The following is a 24,871-nucleotide window of genomic DNA, read 5'->3' as shown; positions in this document are numbered from 1 at the left end:
TGCAATGCTTTGCCTTTTGGGTCCTGAGAAATTCCCCCAGAGCTTTTTGCTTATAAACAGCTGAGCAATTCGTTTTTCTAATGACGGTTGCTTTTCCCCTGGCGTTGAGGCAATAACATATTCACTAAAATAAGAGTCTCATTTTTCATCAAAGAGAAACGTTAGACATCTTTTCACAGTGCTGTTTCCCCTTCTGAGTCGTCTTTTTTTCCCTTTTCTAATCTGGCATACTAAAAAATAGAGGGTGGTAGCAGGATACTGGGGAAAACAAAACACGAAGTATTTCTTAACTTAACATCCTCACGTCTTCCCCTCCTTTCCTCTTTATGCCGGCCACAGAGTTAGACAGCAGGCATTTTCTAAATAAATTCACTTTTCTGTTGTACGATGCACTCTGGCTCCTCATCTCTTTGAACATAGAACATGATATCCATCTAAAAAGCTACAGAAATAAGAAGGCTTTCAGTCACAGAAATGATCTGGGAAAGTGTCTGAGTTAAAATCTGGGAAGCAACAATGCATAAGCCAAACATTACCAAATCTAGTATGTGGATATTTTATTTTTTTAAAATCCAAAATAAATTCAGTTTAACTGTGAAAAAGCAACATGTTTATTCCCAGATGCAAAGTCCTGCAAAGTCCTACTTGCTTGAGGTATTTTATCAAAAACATAGTGCTCATTTATACATCCTACTTTAAATTACTGTATCAACTATCAGAACAGTAAAGCATCCTTTTTTTTCCTTACCATATCATCGTTCCTAATGTTGTTTACATTCTAATGAAACTACTATTTTGATTTCGTAGTTAAAGGTGTCTCTACCTGTCCACAAAAGTATATGCCTGGCTAATGCCAGAAAAATTAGTTGGATATATCCAGTAGACCTTGTTACGCATCTGTTCGTCCATTGAAATACGACGGTAACAATTAGTTTTCATGGATTATATCAGGGATCGTTAGAGTCTTGTTTTGTTTTTTTCCTTTTACTGAAAATATCTTGTTTTCCTGGACATTATTATTACAAGTTCCTTTGAAACACACGCAAAAAAAGTTTGAACTGAAACTTATTTGCTCTGTAAGAGACGCCAAAGCTTTTTTTTTTTTTTTTTTGATGAGGGGAGCAGCAGAGGTGGTGGGCATACTCTCCTTTGAACCTCAAACTTGTTTTGCCAGAGAAATTTCCAACCGAAGTCAAGCAGAAGAGTGACTCTTCTTCTATAGGCTGGCCCTTTTTAGTAAGTAAAACATGGATACTGCTGAGAAGTTGGCTCCTAGTACCCACTCTCATGTTTTAATGATAACCACATAGTTAATGCCACAGATAATTTCCATCGTGTATTCACTGTTACTAAATTAGCCAAAGCATTTTAGAAAGCAAATGAGAAATAAAGTTGATTTTAGTTTTTTGAGTCTCGTAGCCCCATGGGATGTTTTCTTCTCTTGCCGTCGACCAAAAAAACTTTCCTTGTCAGCTTCACTGCTTACCTTCCAAGGAAAGCCTCCTTGGGATTTCTAGCATTCTTAGAGTAACATAAAATTAAAATGCTGAAGATAAACAAGACATCCAAAATAATAACCTTTTGGTACTTTGGAAGTAGCTATCGTAGAACATACGGGAGGTCTCTACTAAACCCGGCCTGGAACCAGGATCTGTGAAAAAAAAAAAAAAACTCAACCCTTACTCATTTTGCCTTGTTGATAGAAAATCTAAAGAGTTTGATTTACCCTACTAAGTTTGGGAAGGCTTTTCTAATACTTATGTTTGTGCCTAGAGACTTCAGGAATGGGCATGAATTTTATACCATATTGATGATGCCCTCTCCTAGTTTTACAATCTGCCCGAACTATAATATATCATTAGTATGGATATGTATACAGAATGATCTTTTCACCGATATTTACCACTCACCACAAGGAGAATTAACTATAAAGGATTCTTTAAAGTAGAGCAGAAACCTGATAAATTCTACACATTTTTTAAATTAAATGTTTTTTTAATTAATTATACCCTCTTGGTGTGAAATGAGGTTAAAAGTAGTTCTTAATTATTCTATCCAGATAAAGACAACTTTGAATACAAGTTAGTAGGAGTTCTATAGTATGAGCGTTAGTAAATTGAAGTAGCAAGGAATGAGAAGATATACCCACTCAGATTAGGACCCTAGTAATTCCAGTGCCTGTTAAATATAGATTATCCTAGAAGTCTAGTTGTAAGTTTCAGTAGCTTAAGCTTAAAACTGGATTGACTTTTAGGACATCCTATGTAATAGGAATCCCAGATTTGTCAGTGGTAAATCTTTAAATTGTGCAGAATAGAAGGGTTTTTAATTTGGAAAAATATGTAAGTCAAGAATGCTGAAACCATTTGAAACTTTATACACTGTACATAAGAAAGGGGTGTATATGAAGAATTCTACATAAGCTTTCAAGGCATAGAAGATTGAATCTTAATTCCTAAATCTGTCAATGGTTGAGTTTTTTGTTTGTTTTGGGGTTTGGGTTTTGTTTTTGTTTTTGTTTTTACATTAAGTTTCAATCAATGTTGAGTATATTTAGGAGGCAGATTGGTTATATCACATGGTAGTTTCTATGTGTGTTCATAGATTATTTACTTGCCTGTATGTATTTATATTTAAATAGTGGTATTGTCTTAACCTTGATGCCATGCCATAATCTTCAGCCATTGTCTTACATTTTAAATTCCATTTTTCAATATCTTATTTTCATTCTTTTCTGCTTTAAACGACTCTCCCTTTGATACCAGTAAGCCTCTGAGGAATTTAAATAGGCCCTAAATGAGAGCAATACTTGAATTTCATTCATGTGTTCAAGTTAGATCATTATTTTTGATAATCACTCTAAGTACTTAGATCAACCCTTGGTACCCTTGAATTGCTTGTCATTTCTTGATAAATAAGTTTCAAACTGCTTTACATGATCTCTTTCATTTTTTTAAGCAAAAAAAGTAAAAGTAATACAATCCACTCTTCATGTATTGAAAGTCAGAAAAGGAGCTTTTTATTATTTTTGCAAAAGTGATGTATTTTTAGGTACTGGAAGTAAAGAACAGAATTTTAGCCTTAAGTGATAGCCTAGTGGAGGTTTTTTTTGTTTTGTTTTGTTTTTTTAAGATAAATTATGAATGTAGCATTAAAGACCTACCAATGGTTTTAACCTTTCTTTTGCATTTATTTCCATTATACCCAGGTTCAGGTTATCATCAACCACCGCAAGAAAACCTATGTAATTCCTAGAGATGGAAAAGTTGCACTGTTAGACTTAATCGTATGGTAGTCATAGAATCATCAGTTATCTTCATCAAGGCAATTCAGATTTGATTATCTTAGAACTCAGTTGAATACCAAACCCGTGGAAGAGTAGTTAGTGAAATCAAGAGATTGTCATTTCTGTTAATTGATTGGAGCAGGTTTGTTGTACATATGAAAGGTGCATTTTTTTTTTTAACAGAAAAAGAATAGGGCCATTTTGGTCATTAAATCACAGCTTGTTAGCTTGATGAATTACAATTATTTAACCTTAACATTCAATACTCTAGTGTAATTCCCCTCTGAAGATGGTAACCTACATGAATTCTTTGCATTAAGGTAGAATGTACCATTTTATTTATAGGTAGATCTCTAAAAAGCAGGAGTTCTTAGATGGAGGTCTGTGAACTTTTTTTTTTTTAACATTTTGATGAACTGTATTTCAGTAGAATTAATTTCCTTTTAATCCTATATGTTTTATTTTCTGCATTTAAATGCATTATTGTATGCATTTTGAGAATCTTTCCATGGGCTTCACAAGACTGCCGAAAGGGTTTATGATACAAAAAAAGTTAAGAACCCCTGCTCTCAAAGCACTGGTATTGGAGCCTAAAAAAAAAAAGGCAAGAAGTTAATGTGCTGATTTCAGATGAGCCTGCTTATGTATGCAAATACCGTTGAGATTCATATAAGAGATTTTAAAAACAAAGCCTTTCCCAGTTTTTATTTTCTTTTAAGTATTTTTATGGAAAATTTATAATTATGGTTTTAAAGAACCATTCTTTGCTTAGGTTTTTATTTAGTTGTTTGACTGGAGTTGTATTTGTTTAAGAAGTATTCTTTTGTTTAAATTTCATTTGCTTTGGAAAAGCTTATATATGGGAAAAGTGGTATTTTCATAGAATCCCAAATATGTCGACCATTGTAATAGCTTCCAAATTAATCTTCCTGCCTTCAGTCTGTCTATCTGAACCCTCCCTGATTCATTCTTCATACCCTTTCAAAACTAACAATTCTCACGCCAAGAGCAAGCACCACAAAGTGCCCCGAATGGCCAGGAAGAGGAGAAAGGAGCAGGGGAACCACAAGGCAAGTGGAGCTTTAGGATGTCAGGTTTTATGGGGGAGAAAGACCCAGATACCAGGCCATGGCAAGGAGACAAAGACCCCAGGATCCCACCAAACCACCACTGGGGAAAGTTACTACCAAGGGAGACACATACCTAGAGTACGACCACCAGGGCTAGTTAATCTGGCTAACGAGGTGCAGAGCTCAGCTTTCGCTTTCCACTCAATTCGTACAAATGCCATCATGACTCTCTAGCTTCCAGGGCCCAGGGGGAAAAGCCTCAGTCACCATCCCAAGTTAAACACACCGCTTCATGTCCTGCCTCCGTAATCGTCCGAATTCACCGTAAACTGCTTCAACAGACGGCTTCAGTGGCTCGTCATTGCCTGCTGAACAGAGCTGGACTTAACTTCTTCAGCCACACTGGACTCATCCCTTGAAAGCCCGTCCCTTCCTCACAGGACTGCCTTCTCCCCGCTTCCAACCAGAAGTGACCCTGGCCTCCTCGTCATTCTCCCTGTCGTCGCTGTCTAAACCTCCCCCTTGCATTGTTCACGTTCCCCCATGTGCCCTTCGTACTTGTACATCTCTTTTCTTCCCTATTAGATTGTAAGCATCTTGAGACCAAGGCTTGTGGCCTAGCCTTGTGTCCCTACACATCTGGCACAATCTTTGATTGACTATGGATAAAAGGTTGGGGTGGGGGGTGCACCACTTTACCTAATACTCAGAGGGGCTTTCTTTGGTGTTTACAAATAATGATAAGTTCCAGAAAAGCAGTTCTATTGCTGTTTCAATGAAAACATGCATTGGTAAATTGGCTTGTGTGAGGCGATGGTTAATGTGCTAATGATTTCCAGTGCCTAGCACATTTTTGGCACTCATCAAATATTTGCAAATGAAACTCTGTGCCACAGAAATGAATAATTGTAAAGCATTGACTAAATTCTGAAATACCACCTAAGCTTCAGGCAGAACAAAAGACTCTGTGCGCCATCTAGTGGACATGTTGTACGTATTGCTCATCGGGAACTCCTCTCAAGTAATCTTCATCTACATCTTACTTATTTTTCGGAGCCAGTTGGCAAATACATCATACTTGTCATGGATCATGTGATTTTGCTGGTCTTAAAAGGATTAGCCTTTTCCCACTTATATTTTAAAATTAATATCTCAAAATAAGTATCTGTCAAAAAACTGATAAAACAATAACAAAAAATAAATAAAAGACAAACTGATAGATTTTCCATAGTTTTCATCAGTAAGACAATCTCTCGCATTACTAATATATCTATCTAAACTATCCAAATAAAACTCAAGTATTACATTTATTTCTATTTATTTCATCTTAGTTAAAGATATCAATGTGTGGTTTCATTTATACCTTTTTAACTATTGATGTGCAGCTTGTTTTAAGCATTTTCTAAATCCTGTTTTCTGGACTATTTTTACTTTAGAGAAATCCAAGACCAGTGACGCATCAATTTCAACAAAATTTAGATTATTACAAGGCATGTGGAGCAGACCTTATGAATAAAACTCGGTAAGCACTCCCTCTGTCCTGAATGCTGCATTTTATCAAGCTATTGTTAAAACTCAATATTAAATGTTATGTGCTGAGTAAAAGATAATTATTTAATTCATCTACAGGTAAAGGACTGATAGATATAAGAGTTGTTTTAAACCATTAAAAATTAACAAATTATCATTTAGTGTTGAAATGAGATATTAAATTCATAGGCTATCAAATTCATTTTTTGATATTAAACAACTTAACATTTCTAAAGCTAAACCTGGGCTCATGGACTTAAATAGTCTATTTCCAAATATTGGTTAGATTGATGGAAACAAAGAGGCAGTTCCACAGCATATTTTTTAAATTATTTCTACAAAGTTGGGTCTCCAGAAAAGAACTGGAGCCAAGACACAGGCATATTAGTGTTCGTCAAGATCCTCGGACCATCGCGCTCGAGCCAGAAAGGAGCCCGATGGCTTCTGGACCAGACTCTCATTTGAGGACAGATAAAGGGACAGAGCCCTCTGGAGGTGAATGAAGAAGCTTCCCAAGGTCATAATCAGTAAGTGTCAGAGCTCAATTTGAACCCAGGTCCTTGGATGCCAAAACCAGCACTCTTTCCGTTGGACAACACCAATCAAAATCATCACCTAAACGTGGGCACATTAGCTGTGCTGCCAAGTTGGAAGCGCTCTCATGTGTAAGGAGAAAAGATCGCCCTGTTTCCCACTGTTCTTCCTTTATCTTTTCCTGTTTCCCGTTACCTAGGGACACTGTTTCATGGCAGTTGCACTTCATTAGAGGGAGAGAAAATGTGAGAAAATGGCAGAAGTGAACTTTGGGCTTTGGAACCCACTTTGTTCCCATACATCTGTTCTTTTCACTGTGTTCTCATGTGTTGACCCATTCTCCTGCTGCGGTGTCCTGTGTAATTCACATCCAGATCCCTGGCATATGAGTCGTCCCTGGATCTGTTCTCTGTTTGTTTATGTAAGTGTGTGTTCTTGTTGGCATTAGTAGGCCCTGTCTCCCCACTGAGCTCTTTCATCCCTTCCCTGCCCCGCCTCCCTTGCCTCCCATTGGTACTTCCTATTCAGTATAAGAGGTAGGAGACACTCATTATCCAAGGTTAAAAAACCACATGTGCTTGTTCCAAGTCTGTGTGGAGGAAGAACGTCTGAGTCTCCCCAGAGCTTTTCCTGCCCCTTCGTGCTTGCAGCCCTGAGACTCAGCCAAAAACTCCTCATCTGACTGTATTCCATTACTTGCTACACCCCATTTGATGAGGTTTTCATTGAGCTATTTTTAGGCCTGGGATGCTCAGATCAGTCTAAGACCAGACTGGAACCTCTGAGTAGAGCTCACATTCACCCGGCCATTCACAGATCTAAGTCCAGGTACATTGGACAGGAAATAGAAGAGAAGTGGCCCAAGCAAGGGGAGTATGGAAGGACCAGGGTCCCCTGAGGAAAGCACTAGGAAGCCAGTTACCAGAAGGAGTTGGGAATGAGGAGATAAAGAGACAGCTGATGCCTGCTCCTTTTGTGGCAGTGGCCTTCTATTAGCATGACATAGCCATATAAGGGAAGAGGAGTGCAAGAATGCCATGTGATCTCATGGATAAGAATATCACCAGACATCAAGAAGCCTGATTTCTCTTCTCTGCTTTACCATGGATTGCTATAATTAAGTCTTTAAAGCAAGTGCCTAGGTATTTTAGTGATAGGCTCTCCATTACGTACATGGGTAATACACAGCGTACCCTGATTTTACTTGCTGATAAATTTCTTTAAAAGACACACACATGCACCAAGTGGGAACTGACTTTTTCCTCATCATACCATTAGCATCAGCGGTTAAGTAGGAAAAAAGAAAAGATAATTTAACATTTTAAATCTTGTTACAGTTTTTGGCTCAAATATGCAAAAGTGGGTTTTATAAAAATGTGTAAATTGTGACTAGTCTTAGGAAATACCTATTTAATTTTTAAAGGTTTTAATTTAAGAGTCTGTTGCTACTAAAAAAAGCCGTACTGAGTATGCATAGCACAAAATTTCTCTACGTTAAAAGAGAGCAATCTCTAATTAGTCCCATACATGTGCTGAAATTAAGGAGAGGAAGAGAATGCTTATCTTCCCTAATGCATCTGTACATTACTTAGCTTTAATGGGTCTGATGTTTTGAAGAGATGGCACAACAAAACTTTTCAAAATGTCGGGTTCCTTTATTCATCTCAGGATCACAAAACAATCGTTTCATCAATTGCCCGGTCTGTATCAGGAATCCCTCAAGAGCTTGAACTACCTCAGCTGCATCTGTTTATAAATGATATAATATCAAGGGCATCCTAAGGCCATATTCATGACAAGGAGCAGCTTATTTAAAGTAAGTGCGAATGGGGAGGACACAGAAGAAGCTAGTCTTCATCCCCAGACTCAGAGGAGCAGGGTTCAGAGACCCCTAGCTGACCATTTTCCTCTTGGTTTTTCCAGCTCCCCATCTCCTAGCTATCAAAGAAAAGTTAAATTAAATTAATTAACCTACCAGTAACAGCACCTTAGCCTTGGATGTCAAGGTAGGGGTCTTGCTCAGGCCAGGTCTCTGCCTTTCTGACCTAAGCCCTGCCTCTAAATCCTCTGTCCCATCTCGCTCAAGGGCCTATGAGCTCACCTGAGATATGCTTCTCTGTTGATAGGCGTAGCACTACCAAGTCCATTTTGTCCTTCCAATGGGATACAGTCAACAATTACCCTACAGGAATTATTTCATATAAATGAAAATCTCTGGAAAAACTTTGCCTATGAGTTGATGTTAGTAGTGCATACATGGAGAAGTTTCTCCTCCAGTGTTTTCAAAGTATTATTCACATTAACACAGTTAATTCTATATAATCCCTTTGCTCTTCAGCCAGAGGTTTAGAATTTTTACCAAACAATAGCAAAATGGACCACAAACGTATCTCACCCTGCGCAATAGTTATATGTCCTAGGAGAATTTGCTATTTAAAGAATAATTTTGCAAAACCAGTAGTTCTTTTAGGATATAAATAATCCTCTCTTAATTTTCTGTTGAATAAGCCTGGTTTTTGTTTTGTTTTTTTGTATGCAACTGGCCTTAAATCAGAGCATGTGTGTATTGAGTTTTTGAATAGCTAAAAAGGCAAAGAGATTCATTTGAAGATTTTATTTGTTAATTTCCACTATCATAATTTATCAGTATTTTATGTTTTAGTGTTCATGGCATTTAGACCCACAATTTCCCACTCTCCCCCCAACAATTATTTTTCTGTATATGGTGTAGTTTAGAGAATCAAATAATGATAATACATCAGGAGTGGGAGCATCTGCATACCCGAAAACTTACCTTGTCTTTTATTCTCTCTCAGATTATACAACCCTTGCATTAATAAACCTGTGGCTAGTCAGAATTCCAGAAGACACTAAGAGCTGTTTAAATGCAAGAGTATTATAGATTAAATGGCTTCAGGTAAGATAGTCAGGATTGGGCCCTACTAATTACTTCAGCATTCTATCAGAAATAGCTAGGAGTTTTCGGTTTTAGCTCTTAGGTCAAAGATTTTATTTTCATTCTTATAAAAGAGGAAAAGTATGTCCATCTTTCTTTCCTCAGTGTAGGCTCAGAAGTCCTTGGGAAACGCAGAAATCACTTGAGGTAAGCAATCATCTCATAAAGTCACTTGGCTTCCCAATCACCAGCTTGAACCCAACACTCCTCATTCAAAGACCATTCTCTTTCCAGATCACAATGCTGCCTCCTAAAACATCGCCACAGTTCTTAAAAGTCCTGTGAGGCAGAGCTCCAAACCCTGCAATTACAAGTGTGTGTGTATATACAATGCCATTATAGGCATCATATAAAACTTAATAAATTTTAGTGATTGGAAAATTGACCAAATGTAGTATATCACATATTTTCCCCCCTCCCCATCCCCAAAAATGCTACCTGAAGGGCACAAGCATCATTCTAAACAGACCTGAAGAAGCAGTCTGAACTTTTGGGGCAAATAACATACGCTCTTGAATTTGAATTATTCAAAGAAAAAATATTTTGTTTATTTATTTTATCAATTAAATATATAATCTTAAAAATGAAAAAGTGTTTTCAGTCAGAGTATGGAGAAATTGAGTCATCTTTTTGGAAATTGTTTTGAAATTGTGAGTCTTAGGTCAATGGTTCTGGTTAGATGATGTTTTCTAGAAGGCCATGTTTCCCATATCTTCATGCTCTTGAATTTTTGTCATTTTAAACACTCCTGTAGATAACTTTCACTGGAACACAAGCAACACTCATTTTTGTAATAATAAAAAATGGGTATATGTTTTTATCTTTAAAAAGGCTTATTTATGTTAAGTGTCTATAGCCTTAATTAAGCTAGTTGAGAAGATAGCAAATATAAATATTTACCAAATTCTTTTACATCTTTGGTAGCTTGGATTAGTTCATGAAGTTTGTTAAAATTAATTCCTCTAGATTTAACATCTTCAATTTAATTTTGTCTTTTTAAACAATAATTTGGGAGAAAAGAAGATTGAGGCTATTTCATACAACAGAAACAATCTGGTCTTCTCATCTCCATGTGGCTTGGCACATTCTCATGTTTCTTACCTTCTGAATTTTGTGAAATAGAACAGTAACAATGTATGAGGTCTATTCAGGGAGGGAATTATTTATCAGTGTAGGATATGTTCTATCCAAGCCCAATTTTCAAGTAAATTCTGTCTGTTTTCCTAAGGGAAAAATTATTCCAAATTATGTTCTGGTATATTTTGCTCATAACTATGTCAACAGAAAAATGATACTTTTTAGACTTTTTTTCTCTTCCTATTTTTAACTTATATCTCTTTCTCATATTAGATTCATACCACTATGAAAGTTCTACCTTAAAACCCTAAAATATGTCTGTTTTATGAGGCAGTGGGCTATGAATTTATTTTTTAAAAATTTTCAAGATATTTTCATGCAAGAGAATCTGTAGGATCTATATAAAAAAGATTCCTTTATACGCTTAAAAAGTTGTTGAAGATGCTAACTAGTTTTTGTTTATTGAGTTATATCTATCTGTTTTTCCCATATTAGAAATTAAAACTAATATATTTTAAAATATTTATTAATTCATTTTAAGAAATCACAAATAAACCCATTAAAACATATTTTTATGAAAAAACTATTTTTAAAAAAATTAGTGAGAAGAATAACACTGTTTTGCATACTTTTAAAAATTTCTTGTCTGGTGTAGAAGAAGCTCGATTTTTTGGTATCTGTTCCTGCATCCAGTCTGTTGCACATTTTGACTGAAGTATGTGAAGAAAATCCAGCCTCACACAGAAAGTAGTTGGAAAAGGGAGGAGTGTATTAAAAGGCAGATTTTTTAGTATTTTTATGAAAATGGTTTCGACCCCATGTACAACCTGAAAGGGTATAGGAGACCACCAGGGATCCACTGTCCTAGACTGTGCTGCCTCCCACATCCCGTTTTACAAGTAAGAGATTTTCGTTTCAGAGATGGTGAGTCGATCAGCCGGAGTTAGAAGGCGTCAGTTGTTGTTTAGTTGTTTGAATCATGCCAGTTCATTTGGGATTTTCTTGGCAAAGATACTAGAGTTGTTTGCCATTTCCTTCTCCAGCTCATTTTATGGATGAGGACACTGAGGCAAACAGGGTGAAGTGACTTGCCCAGGGTCACACAGCCAGTAAGTGCCTGAGGCCAGATTTGAACTCAGGAAGGTGAATCTTCTTCACTCCCTGCCTGGCACTATCCACTGCACTATCGAGCTTCCCTCAAAGGTCGTAGAAAGCAGGAAAGACACTTTAGGATTAGAAAAGGGCAAATATCCCAGTTTTTCAAAAGAAGAAAGAATATAGTCTTCAAATTACAGACCATAATTTAATCTTGACCTTGACTCTTGGAAAAACTCTGGAAGAGATTGCTAAAAGGGACATTTGGTTGAATATAAAACTACGGAAGTGGTTGATTACAAAGAACTAGCTTGACTTCATCCAGAACAGTTCATGACAGATCAATTTCATTTCTTTTTTTAATATAATTACCAACCTAGAGATGAAAGAAATATGGGAGGTATAGTTTATTTAGATTTTAGCCCAACTTTTGACAGAGTATTTCACTCTTTTCCTGTGGAGAAGATGGAAAGATGTGGGTCAGGCTGCATACGGTCAGATGGAGTCAGCCTAGTTGGATAGGCAGACCCAGAGTAGTTGTGAATTGGTCCACGTGGTAGGAGGTGTCCAGTATATGTGCCTGGCCCTGGGCCATATAATATTTTTATTAATGACTTGGATCCAGGTATAAATGTCACGTTCATCCATTTTGCATATGACAAAAAGGATCTTAACAGACTAGAGTGTCAGGCTAAATCTAGTAAGACGAAAAGCTGTGGGGATAAAGGCTAAGTCTTGCTCTTCTGTACAAAAATGAATTTCATGGGTACAAGTCGGGGGAAGCATGAAAGACAGCAGGTCTGAAAAAGATCAAGTGATTTACTGGACTGTAAGCTCAATATGAGTCAGTATGACATAACAGCCCCAAGAACTAGTGAGATTATAAGCTGCATTAAGAGGGGCTGAGCTTCCAGGAGCAGGGAGGTGATGGTCCCACTGTACCCTACCTTTGTCACACTTCCTCTGGAGGACTGTGCTCAGTTCTGGGTACCGTCATTTAAGAAGGGCATTGATAAGTGGGAGGATGTCCAGAGGAGGACAACCAGGCTGGTGCTGTGCCTTTAGTCTAAGACATGATTGGTTGAAGAAACTGGGCAGGGTTTAGCCTCAAGGAGATCCCAGTGGGGACCCAGTAGCTGCCTTCAAGCCTTAGAAGGTCTGTCATGTGGAAGGGGGCTTAGATGTCTTCAGTTTGGCTTCAGAACCGGGAGGAGTAGGTAAGTGTTGCAAGAAGAAATTGAAGCTCAGAATGAGGAAAGCTTTCCCAAGAATTAAAGCTCACCTGGGCTGCCTTCAGAGGTGTCTTGGGGTCATTGATGGGTCCTCTCTTTAAGGCAAACCTCATCTAGTCTGAGCTGTTTTCTAAAAGAATTTCCACGAGGATATTTAAGCCCTAGAGTTCTTTTACCATACCAGTTACACCAGATAGCCATCCTCTGAGCAGCTGTTTAGGGTTGCTAATAAGATGTGTTTCAAATAGATAGGAATCCTAATCACAACACCTGAGTAATTCCATTTATTTGGTTTGACACAGTGTTTGGATCAGAATAACTTACTACTCTATATAATAGAATAAGGACACTACAGCTAAACCTGACCAAATACACATAGAAAAAAAATCCGTGTTGGTTCTATACAGTTTTAAAGCTATCCAGGAATTGGTTTTCATAATTATTTAAAAGATACAATTTACCAAGTTTTTGAAAGCTTCACAAATGCTGTTATTATGGAAGGAGCAGGGGCAGCTCAGAAAGACCTCTGCAACTGATACCATGTAGGCTACTCTTTATGCTCTCTAAAACCTTTATGAGGATGGTCTTTACACACATGAGGGAATCCTTAATGAAAATAACAGAAAGGAAGAGGCGAGCTGTCACATCATTTTCTAGAGCAGAACATATCTTCACAATTGCCCAAATGACTGAAATGTATAGAGAATGTCGGATCCCACTGTATTTGTTATTGGTTGATTTTACAAAAGCATCTGACTCTGCAGAACAAAATGTCCAAAAAGGTGTGTCTCCCTTCCATATATAAAAATCATATGATCTCTGGTAGGTGCAAGTTAACTTTGCTCAGTAGTCTGCTGAGCATTAACATTAAACGAGGCATAAAACCCGGAAGACACATGTTTACCAAAGCAGTTTGCCAGTATCACAAAGAATGTCCTACACAGAGTTCAAATAGGAGAAAGATTCCCTAAAGAAGGCAGAATTCTCCACACAGTCACAGAATATTAGAGCTCATTTGGACCTTAGTAATCGTTAAGTCTAATCCCTACTCTTACAGATTTAAAAATACATGGCAGAGCACTGAAGCCTGAAGAAGGAAACTGACTTGCCCAAAGTTACACAGAGTATTTAACATGAAGTGGCAGAGCTGAGATGGGAAACCAGGTGCTGAGAAGCCAAGTCTGATGCTATTTCCACCACGCCATGTCAGATGCTCTTGATCACACGGGACATTGTAATGATCTCATCAGAACTAAACCTTCCAGGACTTCAGTGAGATCCATGCAAATTTATAAGTGATCCGTCTGGCCATCCACACTGGGAAACCAGAATGGATGGATGAAAAATACATACTACTTACATACATACATACATACATGCATACACACACACACACACATACACAATTCATGAGCGTAGAATTGAACAGAGAGCAGACTGGACCGCATTTTAGAAAATTTGTAGTGTTTTCAATGATTCCTAGCTGTATATAGCAACAAAAGACCACCTTGTTAACATTGGTATTCTTCTAATGATTCTGTAACTGTGAACTGTAGTAAACTATATTCTCAGAATAGTGAGAATTGAAGATGACCCAAAGGACAGTGGAAAGGTATATGGTGGATTAAGGTGTTTTCATCATATTCGTTAGGAATCATCGCATGCAAAAAGTACCAAAGACATGTATCAAAGGAAAAGGAGGTGGATCAGAAGTGAGAGACAAGTGGTATGTAGCTTGAATGCTGCACTGGTGTCCACAACATGCTTTTGTTTTGCTTTTTAAAAACAAAGCACAAAGACAGAGGAGAGCCTCTAACGTATTGGGGGTGGGGGTAATTCTCTCTGAAGGATGTGTGAAGACTAGAATCTATAGATGGATTGTGTAGACTACCTCAGTTGGGAATATATCCAGACCAATGGATCCATGATCCAAAGTGTAGGTGTAATTATAGAGGAAATGAGTGTTTGTTTATTTTGAGAGATGACCAGGATATAAGGTGAATTAGTCTGTTTTTGAGGAATAGTAAAAACTTTAATGGCATATAATAGTTTTTGAAATCCTGGGGATGGGAAGGGGCAAGAAGCATAACAGAGAGCGTTAGCCCTTGATGAGGTAGGAAGGTACTCCCTTTCTTGGCTCCAAAGGCTTCTCCTCTGAGTTTCAAAGCCAAGCTTACATTGGCCGTGTCTCTCAGGAGAAGGTGATTTAGGGCATCAACTTTTGAATGGTTGCATAAACCCCCTAGTTTGTTTCCTTGATCCTGAAGTTCTCCCCAAGAGCTACTTTCATTCAGAGCAAATTTATTACATGACACACCTTTCTGTAGAGTTAGAGAAATCTTGACAAGATCACTAATCTGCTCTACTTTTGTAGCACAGAAACTTTTTTTTCAGGTTGTCTTTCTTGAGAAAGACAGTTTCTGCCCTAGCCACATACCTTTCTTTTACCTGGAATTCCTTGCCTTTATGGAAACCTGTCAGAAAACCTCCATGCTAAAAATGTTCATTTCCATTGCAACCTTGCTGATTACCACTATGACTGTGATTGGGAAATTAGTCATACAGCACACTGCCCTCCCTCTAATATACCTGGTCTTCTTCATGATAACTGATGCATGAAGTGAAGGTGAAGTGAGTGAGAGCTTGACACAAAGATGCACCAAGTGCTTGGATCAGCTTATCTAATTTCTCTCCAAAGCCATCCTTTTAATTCCCAGCAATGAAGCCCTTCAAAAGCTGTAACTTCCAACACAGCCACAGAGTATCTAAGTACACATAGATATTCAGCGTCCTGAAAATTCCCAAATCCTCCTGCTTGAAGTGTTTTGGTTCTTCTACTCATTTCCTTGTTGTACTCCACGCTTAATCCAGACCAGTCTTCCTGTCCATCAGGCTCCCTGATTGCTCTTTATTTCCATTAATTTAAGGATCTGACTTGGCAGAATATTATCTCATGTAATCATTGTCAACAATAAAGGTCGATTTGCCTCAAGTTAAATTAGAAAACATGAGTTAATGCATTTAATGTGAAGAAGTCTTGATGTGATGCTAATGGGTTCAGCAGCTCTGCTTAAATCATTGGGATAAAAATTCTTCTATAAAAAGCATGGACAGCATGCTGACCACATTAGCGTATTGTTTTTACTTACATCCTGAAAATTCATGAGATCAAGTTGCTTTTAAATTCCATGAAGTTCTTCAGAATCCAAAAAAGCTGAAACATTGGATAGTTAAAGTAGGGGGAAGTGGTTCACAAACGACAGCAAATGTTCCAAATAGGAAAACCGTGCTCCTCCCTTCCTAAGTGCTGCTGTCCAAATGAAAAACTGCCTGCAGGAGGGAGCTTGATCTATATGTTTTTAGTGAATTGTAGTAAGTGTTATTAGTAGTAATGAAGATACATTAACTCTAGTCTCTTGACAACGCTTGTAGCAGTTTCTTAGTACTTTTATCAACATATAAATTTTACAGCTGGCAATATGGGAATTTGACTAGTACATTTTTGTTTATAAAAAAGGGTAACAACATTATAACTTCTTCATATTGGTGAATTATGAATCTTGACTTTTAAAGCTGAGAAGTAAAATAAGCCGGAAGTGCTTTCATGTTATGGTAGAACCTCTCTTTATTACTCACTGGAAGAAATGAAGATGTCGTCTGACAAATGGAACACAGGAGTGGGGGTGAGTGGCTCCTTCGGGCTCTTCTAGGATCTTCTGGGGAGTTGTCATTTCTGTGTGTGATGGTGTTCCACTCTGCTGCACTAGTGCTGGATAGTTAATGCTAACTGGATTTTAATTATTAGTTTATTATTAAAATGATACACCTTGATTTTAGGTATAAGTTTGGAATCAGTAGGAAGCACTGCAAAATTTCCCAAAAGCAATTAGTGATCTCTTTTTCCTGTTCATTTCTGGGTCTGTAGGGCTTATTGTCCAACTACATCCTCTGTCCAACATGTCTGTGCTGGTGGACCAGCTCAGTGGGTTGCCGATCCAAATGCAGTGCATTTTAGAGTCTAAACAATAGGCTTTGTTGTTCCATTTGGTTTTTCCTCTGGATAAAGTTGGATTCTTCTGGGTCTTTATGGTTCCCATTTGGAGACTCTACAGTGCTCCAGGTCTTGATGAAATCAGCACTTTGTCATCTGCAAATAGGAACTTCTGTTAAGACTCCACCATCAGTACAGAACCCTTCTTCCATTTGAACTCTTCATTGAATATCCTCCATTATAGTAGAAAGTACCTTTAACAAACATGTCTGTTCTTATTGGGCATCTAGGTGGCACAATGGATAGAGCACCAGACCTGGAGTCAGGAAGACCCTAAGTTTAAATCCAGCCTCAGACACTTACTAACTATGTGACCCTGGGCACATCACTTAATCCTGTTTGCCTGAGTTTCTTTATCTGTAAAATGAGCTGGAGAAGGAAATGGCAAACCACTCCAGTATCTCTGCCAAGAAAACCCCAAATGTGGTCATGGAGAGTCGGATGCAACTAAAATGACTGAACAACTGGAAATCTTCTTGTTTGCCACCTCACTTATATTAATAACTTGGAACTCATTGAGCAAATTTTGTTCTGTTGTTGTATCTCTTGAGGATGTAATCACGTGATTCTGCCATATACCTTATAAGCCCTAAAATTTAAGGTGACTTTTTATTGTACAAAAGCCTGTCTTATAACATTGGTGTTATTCCAGTGGTTCAGCATGGCTGTGAGGCCCGGAATACAGCATCCTCCAAAGAATTAAATTGCTAGGAGGCAATGAAGGAACACGTGGTAGGCAAGAGTAGACCGCAACATATCACAAAGAATTGCACAGGAGAAGTGTCATATAGAGGCTATGAGAGGAATAAGCAACTGGAAGAAGATGTGGGCCAGTCATGCAGCAAGAACACAGGCAGGGTGAACAGCCCACGTGCACCACTGGTGTCCACACCGTGTCAGGATCTCTAAAAGAAGCCCCAAGGCCTTGGAAAGGGTTTTTGAAAGAACATGGGTAAGAGTCAGATAGTATGAGAAATCATGGTCAAGTTGACCACTAGAGGGCATGGGATCCTCACAAGGATGAGACCACGGTTCCATAGAAATTAAAGCGTTTCATCATGTTGAGTACACCTGTCCCCTAAGAGGATTGCGATTCCGTCACATTTTAGTAGACTGTTTCAGTGAGTTGCAGTGGATGAAACAATTCATCATTTAAAGATCACCCCTGTAATGATGGGCCTCTCCAAATCTAGCTCACTTATCTGGTCCTCAAATGGCAAACAAACATAGTTTAGCACAGGGCCCTATGTGGAGCTTTGGTAGAACCTACCAGAGTCGTGCTCTGCTAGTGACCTAGGATTTCCACCATATCATGACAAGTCAATAGGCATCAGCACTTTAATAGAAAATATATTATGCAAGTAAATCACAAACTAGGTTACCCATATCTCTTTTAGGAAACCTAATTTTTAGGTATCTTTTTTAAAGGACACAAAATAGCTCCTTTCTTTCCCTAGCTAAGCCCTGCCAACCTGAATCCATTGCTTCATCATGACATGGAGCTGACCTTCACTTTTTAGATTCAAAGAATCTGGAATAGACCTCAAGGGCCATCTTGTTCAACCCCTTCTTTTACAGGTGGGGAAACTGAGGACCATAGAGGTGAAATGGACCGTAAGTACCAGAGGTCTTGGGTCTTCTTACTCCACACTCAGCATTCTGCCTTTGGAATATATATTCTGGGAGGTATTATCAAATTAGTGTGGGCCTGGTGACCGATGATAGGGCTGTCACCTAAGGACCAGCGGAGCAAAGTTTGGAGAAGTTCGTCACTGAAGTGGCCACTGATTTTTCTCAGCTATAGCAACTTATGAAGGTTATCTGCTTAGAAAAGGAGTGCCTTCTTACGCACACAAATGGAAGAATTGGTCACACTAATGAAATTGTAGGTCCTCAAGTATCAGAGCGCGTTCTTGCTAAAATAGGATGAAAATTTCAGTTAACTAGAATTCAACACATTGGATCCCTTAAAGAGCCAATTACTTTTGGTAGTATGCTTCTCCAAGAGAAATGGGAATTGTAGGAAACAAGCTCACATCAGGCATTCAGCCAAAAAATTATTGGCTTCCTGGAGGTGCTATAGATTCTACTTACAACTATGATACTGCAAGACTATGGCAGATCTCTCAAAATGATGGATAACCTAGTGGCTCTGCCAGAAGTCACTGCCATGAACTTAGCACTAAAGAGAAGTGAAAATGTCCAGCAACAAATTAGGAGATCTCCTTTTTCATTCTCAATTTGAGTGAAGATATTTATTGATTGCCTACCTATGATGTGAAAAGTACTTTGCTAGGCACTGATGGACAGTCCAAGATGGGAAAAAGCCCATTTCCTGGCTTCAAGCTAATCAATCTAACTTCTGTTGACTCCTGAGCAATTCATGATGAATGTAGACTAGAGGTGTGCATGTATCTTTTACATACATACATTTTTATACAAAGTTCAACCGCAGAATATTAACACTTCTTCTTAAACCACACACAGAATCTCATTATTTTGTAGGCATGTTGTATACATATATCTTGTGTTTAGACTTCTGGGGACTGTCTTTGCTGTGATGCTATTATTTGGACCACTGCTCAAGTGGATGGAGGTGGGAGGACTGTGCCCAGTGTTGCAGGTCATTTTCCTTTTGCTTTTGTAATATCTGACCACTTCATCTGTATCTTATTTTTCAGGGCTAATGCCAAAGCTGCCCCTCTGAACATAAACAAGGTCTCCAATAGCCTCCTTAATTTTGGCAGAAAGTTAATTGGTCCAGCAATGACCACAGGCAGTACTGTTGGCCCTGTACCCAGTGGCAACAGTAGCAGCTCTCCTGCTGTGATGACCGTCAGGACCCCAGCAGAGGCTCCCCGGCACCATCACCCACCACAGCAGATGCAACAGCAAAGAATGATGAAATCAGAGAGCATGCCAGTTCAACTCAGCAAAGGTACAGAAAAGAATGCTAGTGAAGCAGATGAAAACTTTTATCATAAGATGGAATTTCCTAAGCCTCTTTATTACCAAAAAAAAAAAAAAAAAGACCTGTGGTTCTGAAATACCTCATTCAGTGGATAAATAGTTTAAAGTCATTTTTAATTTAGTGTTTTAATCCAATTTTAAGCTAAAATCCATTCAATTTGTTTTATTTTTTAAATCAAAAGCACTATTAAAAAGTAATTTATGGGTTTTCAGATATTTAGATTTAAATTCACCTGTACGTCCTTTGGATGCTTAGGCAGCCTCAGACAGTATGCTGTCTGCATTATAATCTGAAATTGTTTGGCAGTATTAAACTTGTGATCACTGGCACTGCCATGAAGCAGAGGTATTCTGAAATAACCGAGCCGGCCTGGGTGGGTCATTCTAGCATGGGCTGAAGTTTGATGTGATGAAGCTCAGACAGACCTGATGCAGTAATATCTCACTTACCCAACAGAGCTCACCAACCCAGTGATCTGGCTATCGAGATCGCTACCAAGAACCTGAAAAAAATGAGAAAGGCCTGTGTAGCTGAGCTTCTAGGAGAGTCTTTCCTGGCCAGCTTGTTTCTTTTTCATTTTTGCCCAGTTGCAGGAGGCTTAGTTGAATGGTTTTTCAGGCCAGGGAAGATTGGCCTCAACACTTCATCCATAAAATGGGTATAATGGTGCTTTCCTTCCTCCCTGTCTTACATAGCGGTTGAAAGAAGCTAGTTTAGGAAGGCAGGTTCACTGATGATGACAAAGGTTGGCAATGTAGGGAGCTCTCTTATGAAGCAGGAGGCAGGGAGACTACAGGAGCCCAAAAACTGAGCCTTCTGAAGCCACGTCATTCAGGGGCTCCATGCGAAAAGCGGCTCTCTGGGAATCATGGTCATTAATAGGACCCTGAGGTACCAAGACAGAGCTAACATTTGATGCACTCGGTCTGAGGAGGCGGCAGGCAGCCAAAGTCTTTAATACTCCTGTGCCGAGAGAGAGAAGCGTCGGGTGTCCAGAAAATCCACTCATGTCAGTGCTTCTCTTCCCTCAGAATGCTGGCTAAATGAGAGGTTGCCCTACACACACACATACACACGCACGCGCACACACACGCGCACACACACACACACACACACACACACACGAGCATTCCTTCCTGATACCAGTTTTCCTCTGCCTTTGCTCTATTCACATCTTGCTTCTGTTAGGTGTTAGTCATTACATAATTAGTATCTTAATTTTTATTAAAATATTCAGTTTACCTTGCACAAGAATAACTGCTTTAAATTACATTCTTACTTGTTAATGCAGAGCCATCACACATGATTTAAAGAAAGGGGGACTTAAAATCATTAGCATATTGTAAATGTATTTTAATGCCAGGAGACATGCCCACTTCCAGAATGGAAATGAATGTTATTTTATATATTTCTTAATTGTACTGTTTTATTGTTCCGAACAAATATAATTTCAATATTGCTTTGATAACAAGCTATAGTCAGTAGTAATTCTAACTGATGGCAGGCAAATGAGTCAGAGAGTCTCTAAGTACTGTATTTTAAATTTTCTGAGGAACCAAGCCAAATGACTCCAGCAGAATAAAGTTGGGTCTCTAAGGAGATGTCAAGTATTAATGCCACTGAGTGAGAGAGGGAGGCGAAGAGATGGAACAATCGATGAAAACCCATCCCCGATCGTAAGGAGACAGCAGAACACTTAAGCAAAGTATTTGGAACACGAGGATCACTAGGGTGTTTTGTAACCGATCCCTGTACTAAAAGAAACCGGTCGTCTCTAGGAACTCTTCATGTTTTCACAGAATCACAGCTGGAGCTGCCAGGAATCATGGAGATTATCTAGTCCGACCTCTTATTTTACATAGAGGGAAACTGAGGCCTTGAGCAAAGTGACTTGCCCACAGTGACATAGCTAGCCACTCACAGGGCCAGCTACACTCAATTTCTCCTTCTGTGAATAGGGATGGCCTCACTCTGTACAGCACCCACTGTTTTTGTGCACCGTTCTTCTCTGGAGGGACACTTAACAATATTTTTAAAATTCGAACGTAGGTACAGCTTTCTTTGGTGAGTTGCCTTGGCAGTAAATATATCAGAAATCAAAGGGGGAAGGAAGAGCATGAGACTGGGAACCAGGAAACACCGCTTCTGGTCTCGTCTCTTTCACGCCTAGCTTTATTACCTCAGATGGGTCTGTAAATCTCTCTGGGCCTCAGTTTCCTCATCAGTAAAATGAGGGTGCTGAATTATAATGATCCTTCAGGGCCCTTCCAACGACAAAGTTCTATAATTCTTTAAAATAAAACCCTTTAGAGCAGAACATAATTCTTTGCTAGAATTTCTGGATGCTCACATCTGCTTCTCCTAAGTATGCCCAACTATATTTCCTCATTGATAAATCTGAAACTGTGTCAGCTAGTCTGATAAACAGCACAGTAGTCAGCCTGTTAGGAGACCTAGTATTAGGGACATGATTTCAAATTATCTCAGAGCTATCTGTAGAAGCAGTAATCAGTCATATGCACAGTGCCTTTGAGGGGGGAAAAATGTAATATCTTTTTTAGCGTACTCTGCTGGAAAATTCACAAGTTTTGAAAAATTGCTGTTTACAAAGATAAAAATGCTTATATGGTTTTCATAACATATTCCACTTCTTGATTATTCATGCTGATATAGAAGAACAGTATTATGGATAATGCAAAACTAATTCATGATTGACTTAGATATGCCTCCCTGATTACGTGGGGCTCTGGATGAGATTAAAATGAGCTCACATTCCCTGACCACATACTAAGGCAGCAAGAGGAGGTGACCCAGGGGTAGCCGGGAGGCTGTAGATGGCAAGACTGGAATCTAAAAGCCTCCGCAGGTATTGACGAAGCAGATGAAACAGATGAAAGCGGATCCTGGAAAGTCAACTATGGAAGAGGAATGAGGGATTTTAATGTGTCAATTAATGACTATTTTATAGTCTACAAACTCCTCCTTGCTTTTGTTATTTTCTAAACTCCTGTCAGGCAGATGTTTTACTTTATTTCAGTTATGGGAGGAATATAAAAGGAGATGCTATTAATTGATCTGTGGGAATGTAATTACAACCCAGCAAATTCTAAATGAGCTGATCATGTTGCAAATCATAGCTAAAGCAAGTGCCCAGGGCACCGAGGGGATGGCATTTAATTCAGAAATGAGTTTTTCACTATTGTGTAAATACCAAAGGGGGAACCAATGAACCTGTTAATCATACGTAGTATTTTTGTGTTTGTGAAGCCAGTTTAAAGGACTGGGCATCGCTGCTTTTTTTATGCACCAGTTAATCATGAAGCAACATAAGAGTTTGTATCATTTTATATAGGGAAAAACAACCTGCTAATATTAAACTGATTATGCTGAGTGTTGAGCTAGCCATCAAGAAAACAACTGTGTAACCAACCAGGAACAGAAAGCTCAGTGGCCCTCCTTTCTAGATTGGGTTGTGTTCTGAATATTCCATAGGATTTGGAGCGGGGGAGGGAAGCTCCTAGGAGAAAGACCCCCTTTACTCCTTAGTGCCTTTGAGTCACCCCGCTCTTCTCCTGTGTTCCCTTGTCCTTCTTGGCCTTGAATGTTTCTTTCTTAGAAGGGCATGACAGGGTGAAGAGGTAAGGGAAGTCTCACCCAAAATAATAACCTTGGTTTTAAGAGGGTGCCATCCCTTTTATCTTTTTGCACATTGACATTTCTCATATATGTATGGTAGCTCATCAGATCTTTTAATTACTTAATTTGCAGCTAAAAATGTACACTTGATATGTGTTTTAAAAACACTTTTGTCTAGTACCTGAGAGCGCTTAAGTCTACTTAAAGATAAATGATTCGTGATGTGAAAGGGAACTCTCTTTCTCAAAAGCATGCCTGCTTATTAATAAATATAAATAATATTAATAAATATAAATAAAAGGAAGGTAATTTTTAGCTGACTCAGTTTTTTTTTTAAAAGAATTAATATAAAACTTTGATAATAGCTTTGGTTTTTTTTTGTTTGTTTAAGGGGGAAGCATTTTAAAAGAACTAAAGAAATAATGAAGTACACTTAGCAAAATGATTTGTTATGTTACCTTTGGACTGATGCTAACAGATTTTTCTTTAAAAAAAAAGAAAAACTTTCTCAAATAACACTTTTATTTTTTAATTTATTTTCTTTTTTAGAATAATTGTTCCATTGATTTTTCCAAATTATGTTCTGTGTTTTCAGGGGTTGGATAAAATGAAAAAGTCTTTCAACTCTTTAGAGGGAGAGAAAATTTCATTCTGCTACTTTTCTTTATGAAATCTAATTATTTTTTCTTATGAAATCTAGGAGATGTAGTTACAGGAAGCGATGCTCAGGTGTCTGTTCCTGTCCAGACTCTAACTGACCTCCAAGGTACAGTTACTATGGTGACATAGTACATCTCCGTTTGCCTGCAGCATTATCATTGTGTTCGCCAAGAAATCCCAGCGCCATTTTTGTTTTCCTTTATTTTCCATTTGTAGTGCCTCCCAAGTCACTGCTGCTGTCCAGCCACCAAGTGGCGCTGTTGTTTCAAACAAAAAGGTCCCTTCCATTCCATCACACCCAAGTGATGATCAATCTGACTTTGGGGTGGGCTTTCTATTGACTGCTAGTTTCTTCACTTGAAGAAGTCTAATTCACCTGGTATTTTCACGCTTCACTTTGTGGGGCTGCATAGATTAAGGAGCTCTTTCTCTTGCCCAGGTGTGCTATGACAGTCTTAAATTAGTGTGGGCTAAGTTTAAGCATCCGTGTGCTGTAACAGTATGTACTTCTATTTCAAAAGACTTTCCTTCCTGCTTTTGAAATAAATAGTAAAATGTAGGCCTTTGTATTACAGTTTTTATCAAAGAATTAAAACATTCTGTGACAAACCACCATAATGCAGTGACTAATGGTGATACAATGGAAAATAAAGAGCATTATACTAACTTGTCAGTGCTTTCTAAGAGAAAGAAGGCATTTACATTCTTCAAAAAGAGTTTAGTTAAGAAGTTATTCAAAAGATAACTCACCATCAGCACCTCTCATGGAGCTA

General features: G+C 38.4%; 1 protein-coding gene across 2 annotated transcripts in view; it reads left to right on the top strand.

Moving 5' to 3' along the window:
* The window catches only part of TBC1D5 (TBC1 domain family member 5), a 421,860-nt gene that overhangs the window by 318,261 nt on the left and 78,728 nt on the right, over positions 1-24,871 (top strand). The window contains exons 16-18 of one of the 2 annotated variants that reach the window (XM_027872233.1): positions 5,793-5,878; positions 19,513-19,769; positions 24,139-24,204. In XM_027872233.1, coding sequence (XP_027728034.1) covers positions 5,793-5,878; positions 19,513-19,769; positions 24,139-24,204 — 409 coding nt within the window. The remainder of the gene's footprint in view (positions 1-5,792; positions 5,879-19,512; positions 19,770-24,138; positions 24,205-24,871) is intronic. The other variant, XM_027872232.1, reaches the window with a different exon arrangement.

This window comes from Vombatus ursinus, unplaced genomic scaffold, assembly GCF_900497805.2.
Source record: "Vombatus ursinus unplaced genomic scaffold, bare-nosed wombat genome assembly UNPS02014799.1, whole genome shotgun sequence".
Lineage (NCBI taxonomy): Eukaryota > Metazoa > Chordata > Mammalia > Diprotodontia > Vombatidae > Vombatus > Vombatus ursinus.
This window is presented reverse-complemented; position numbering and strand designations above follow the sequence as displayed.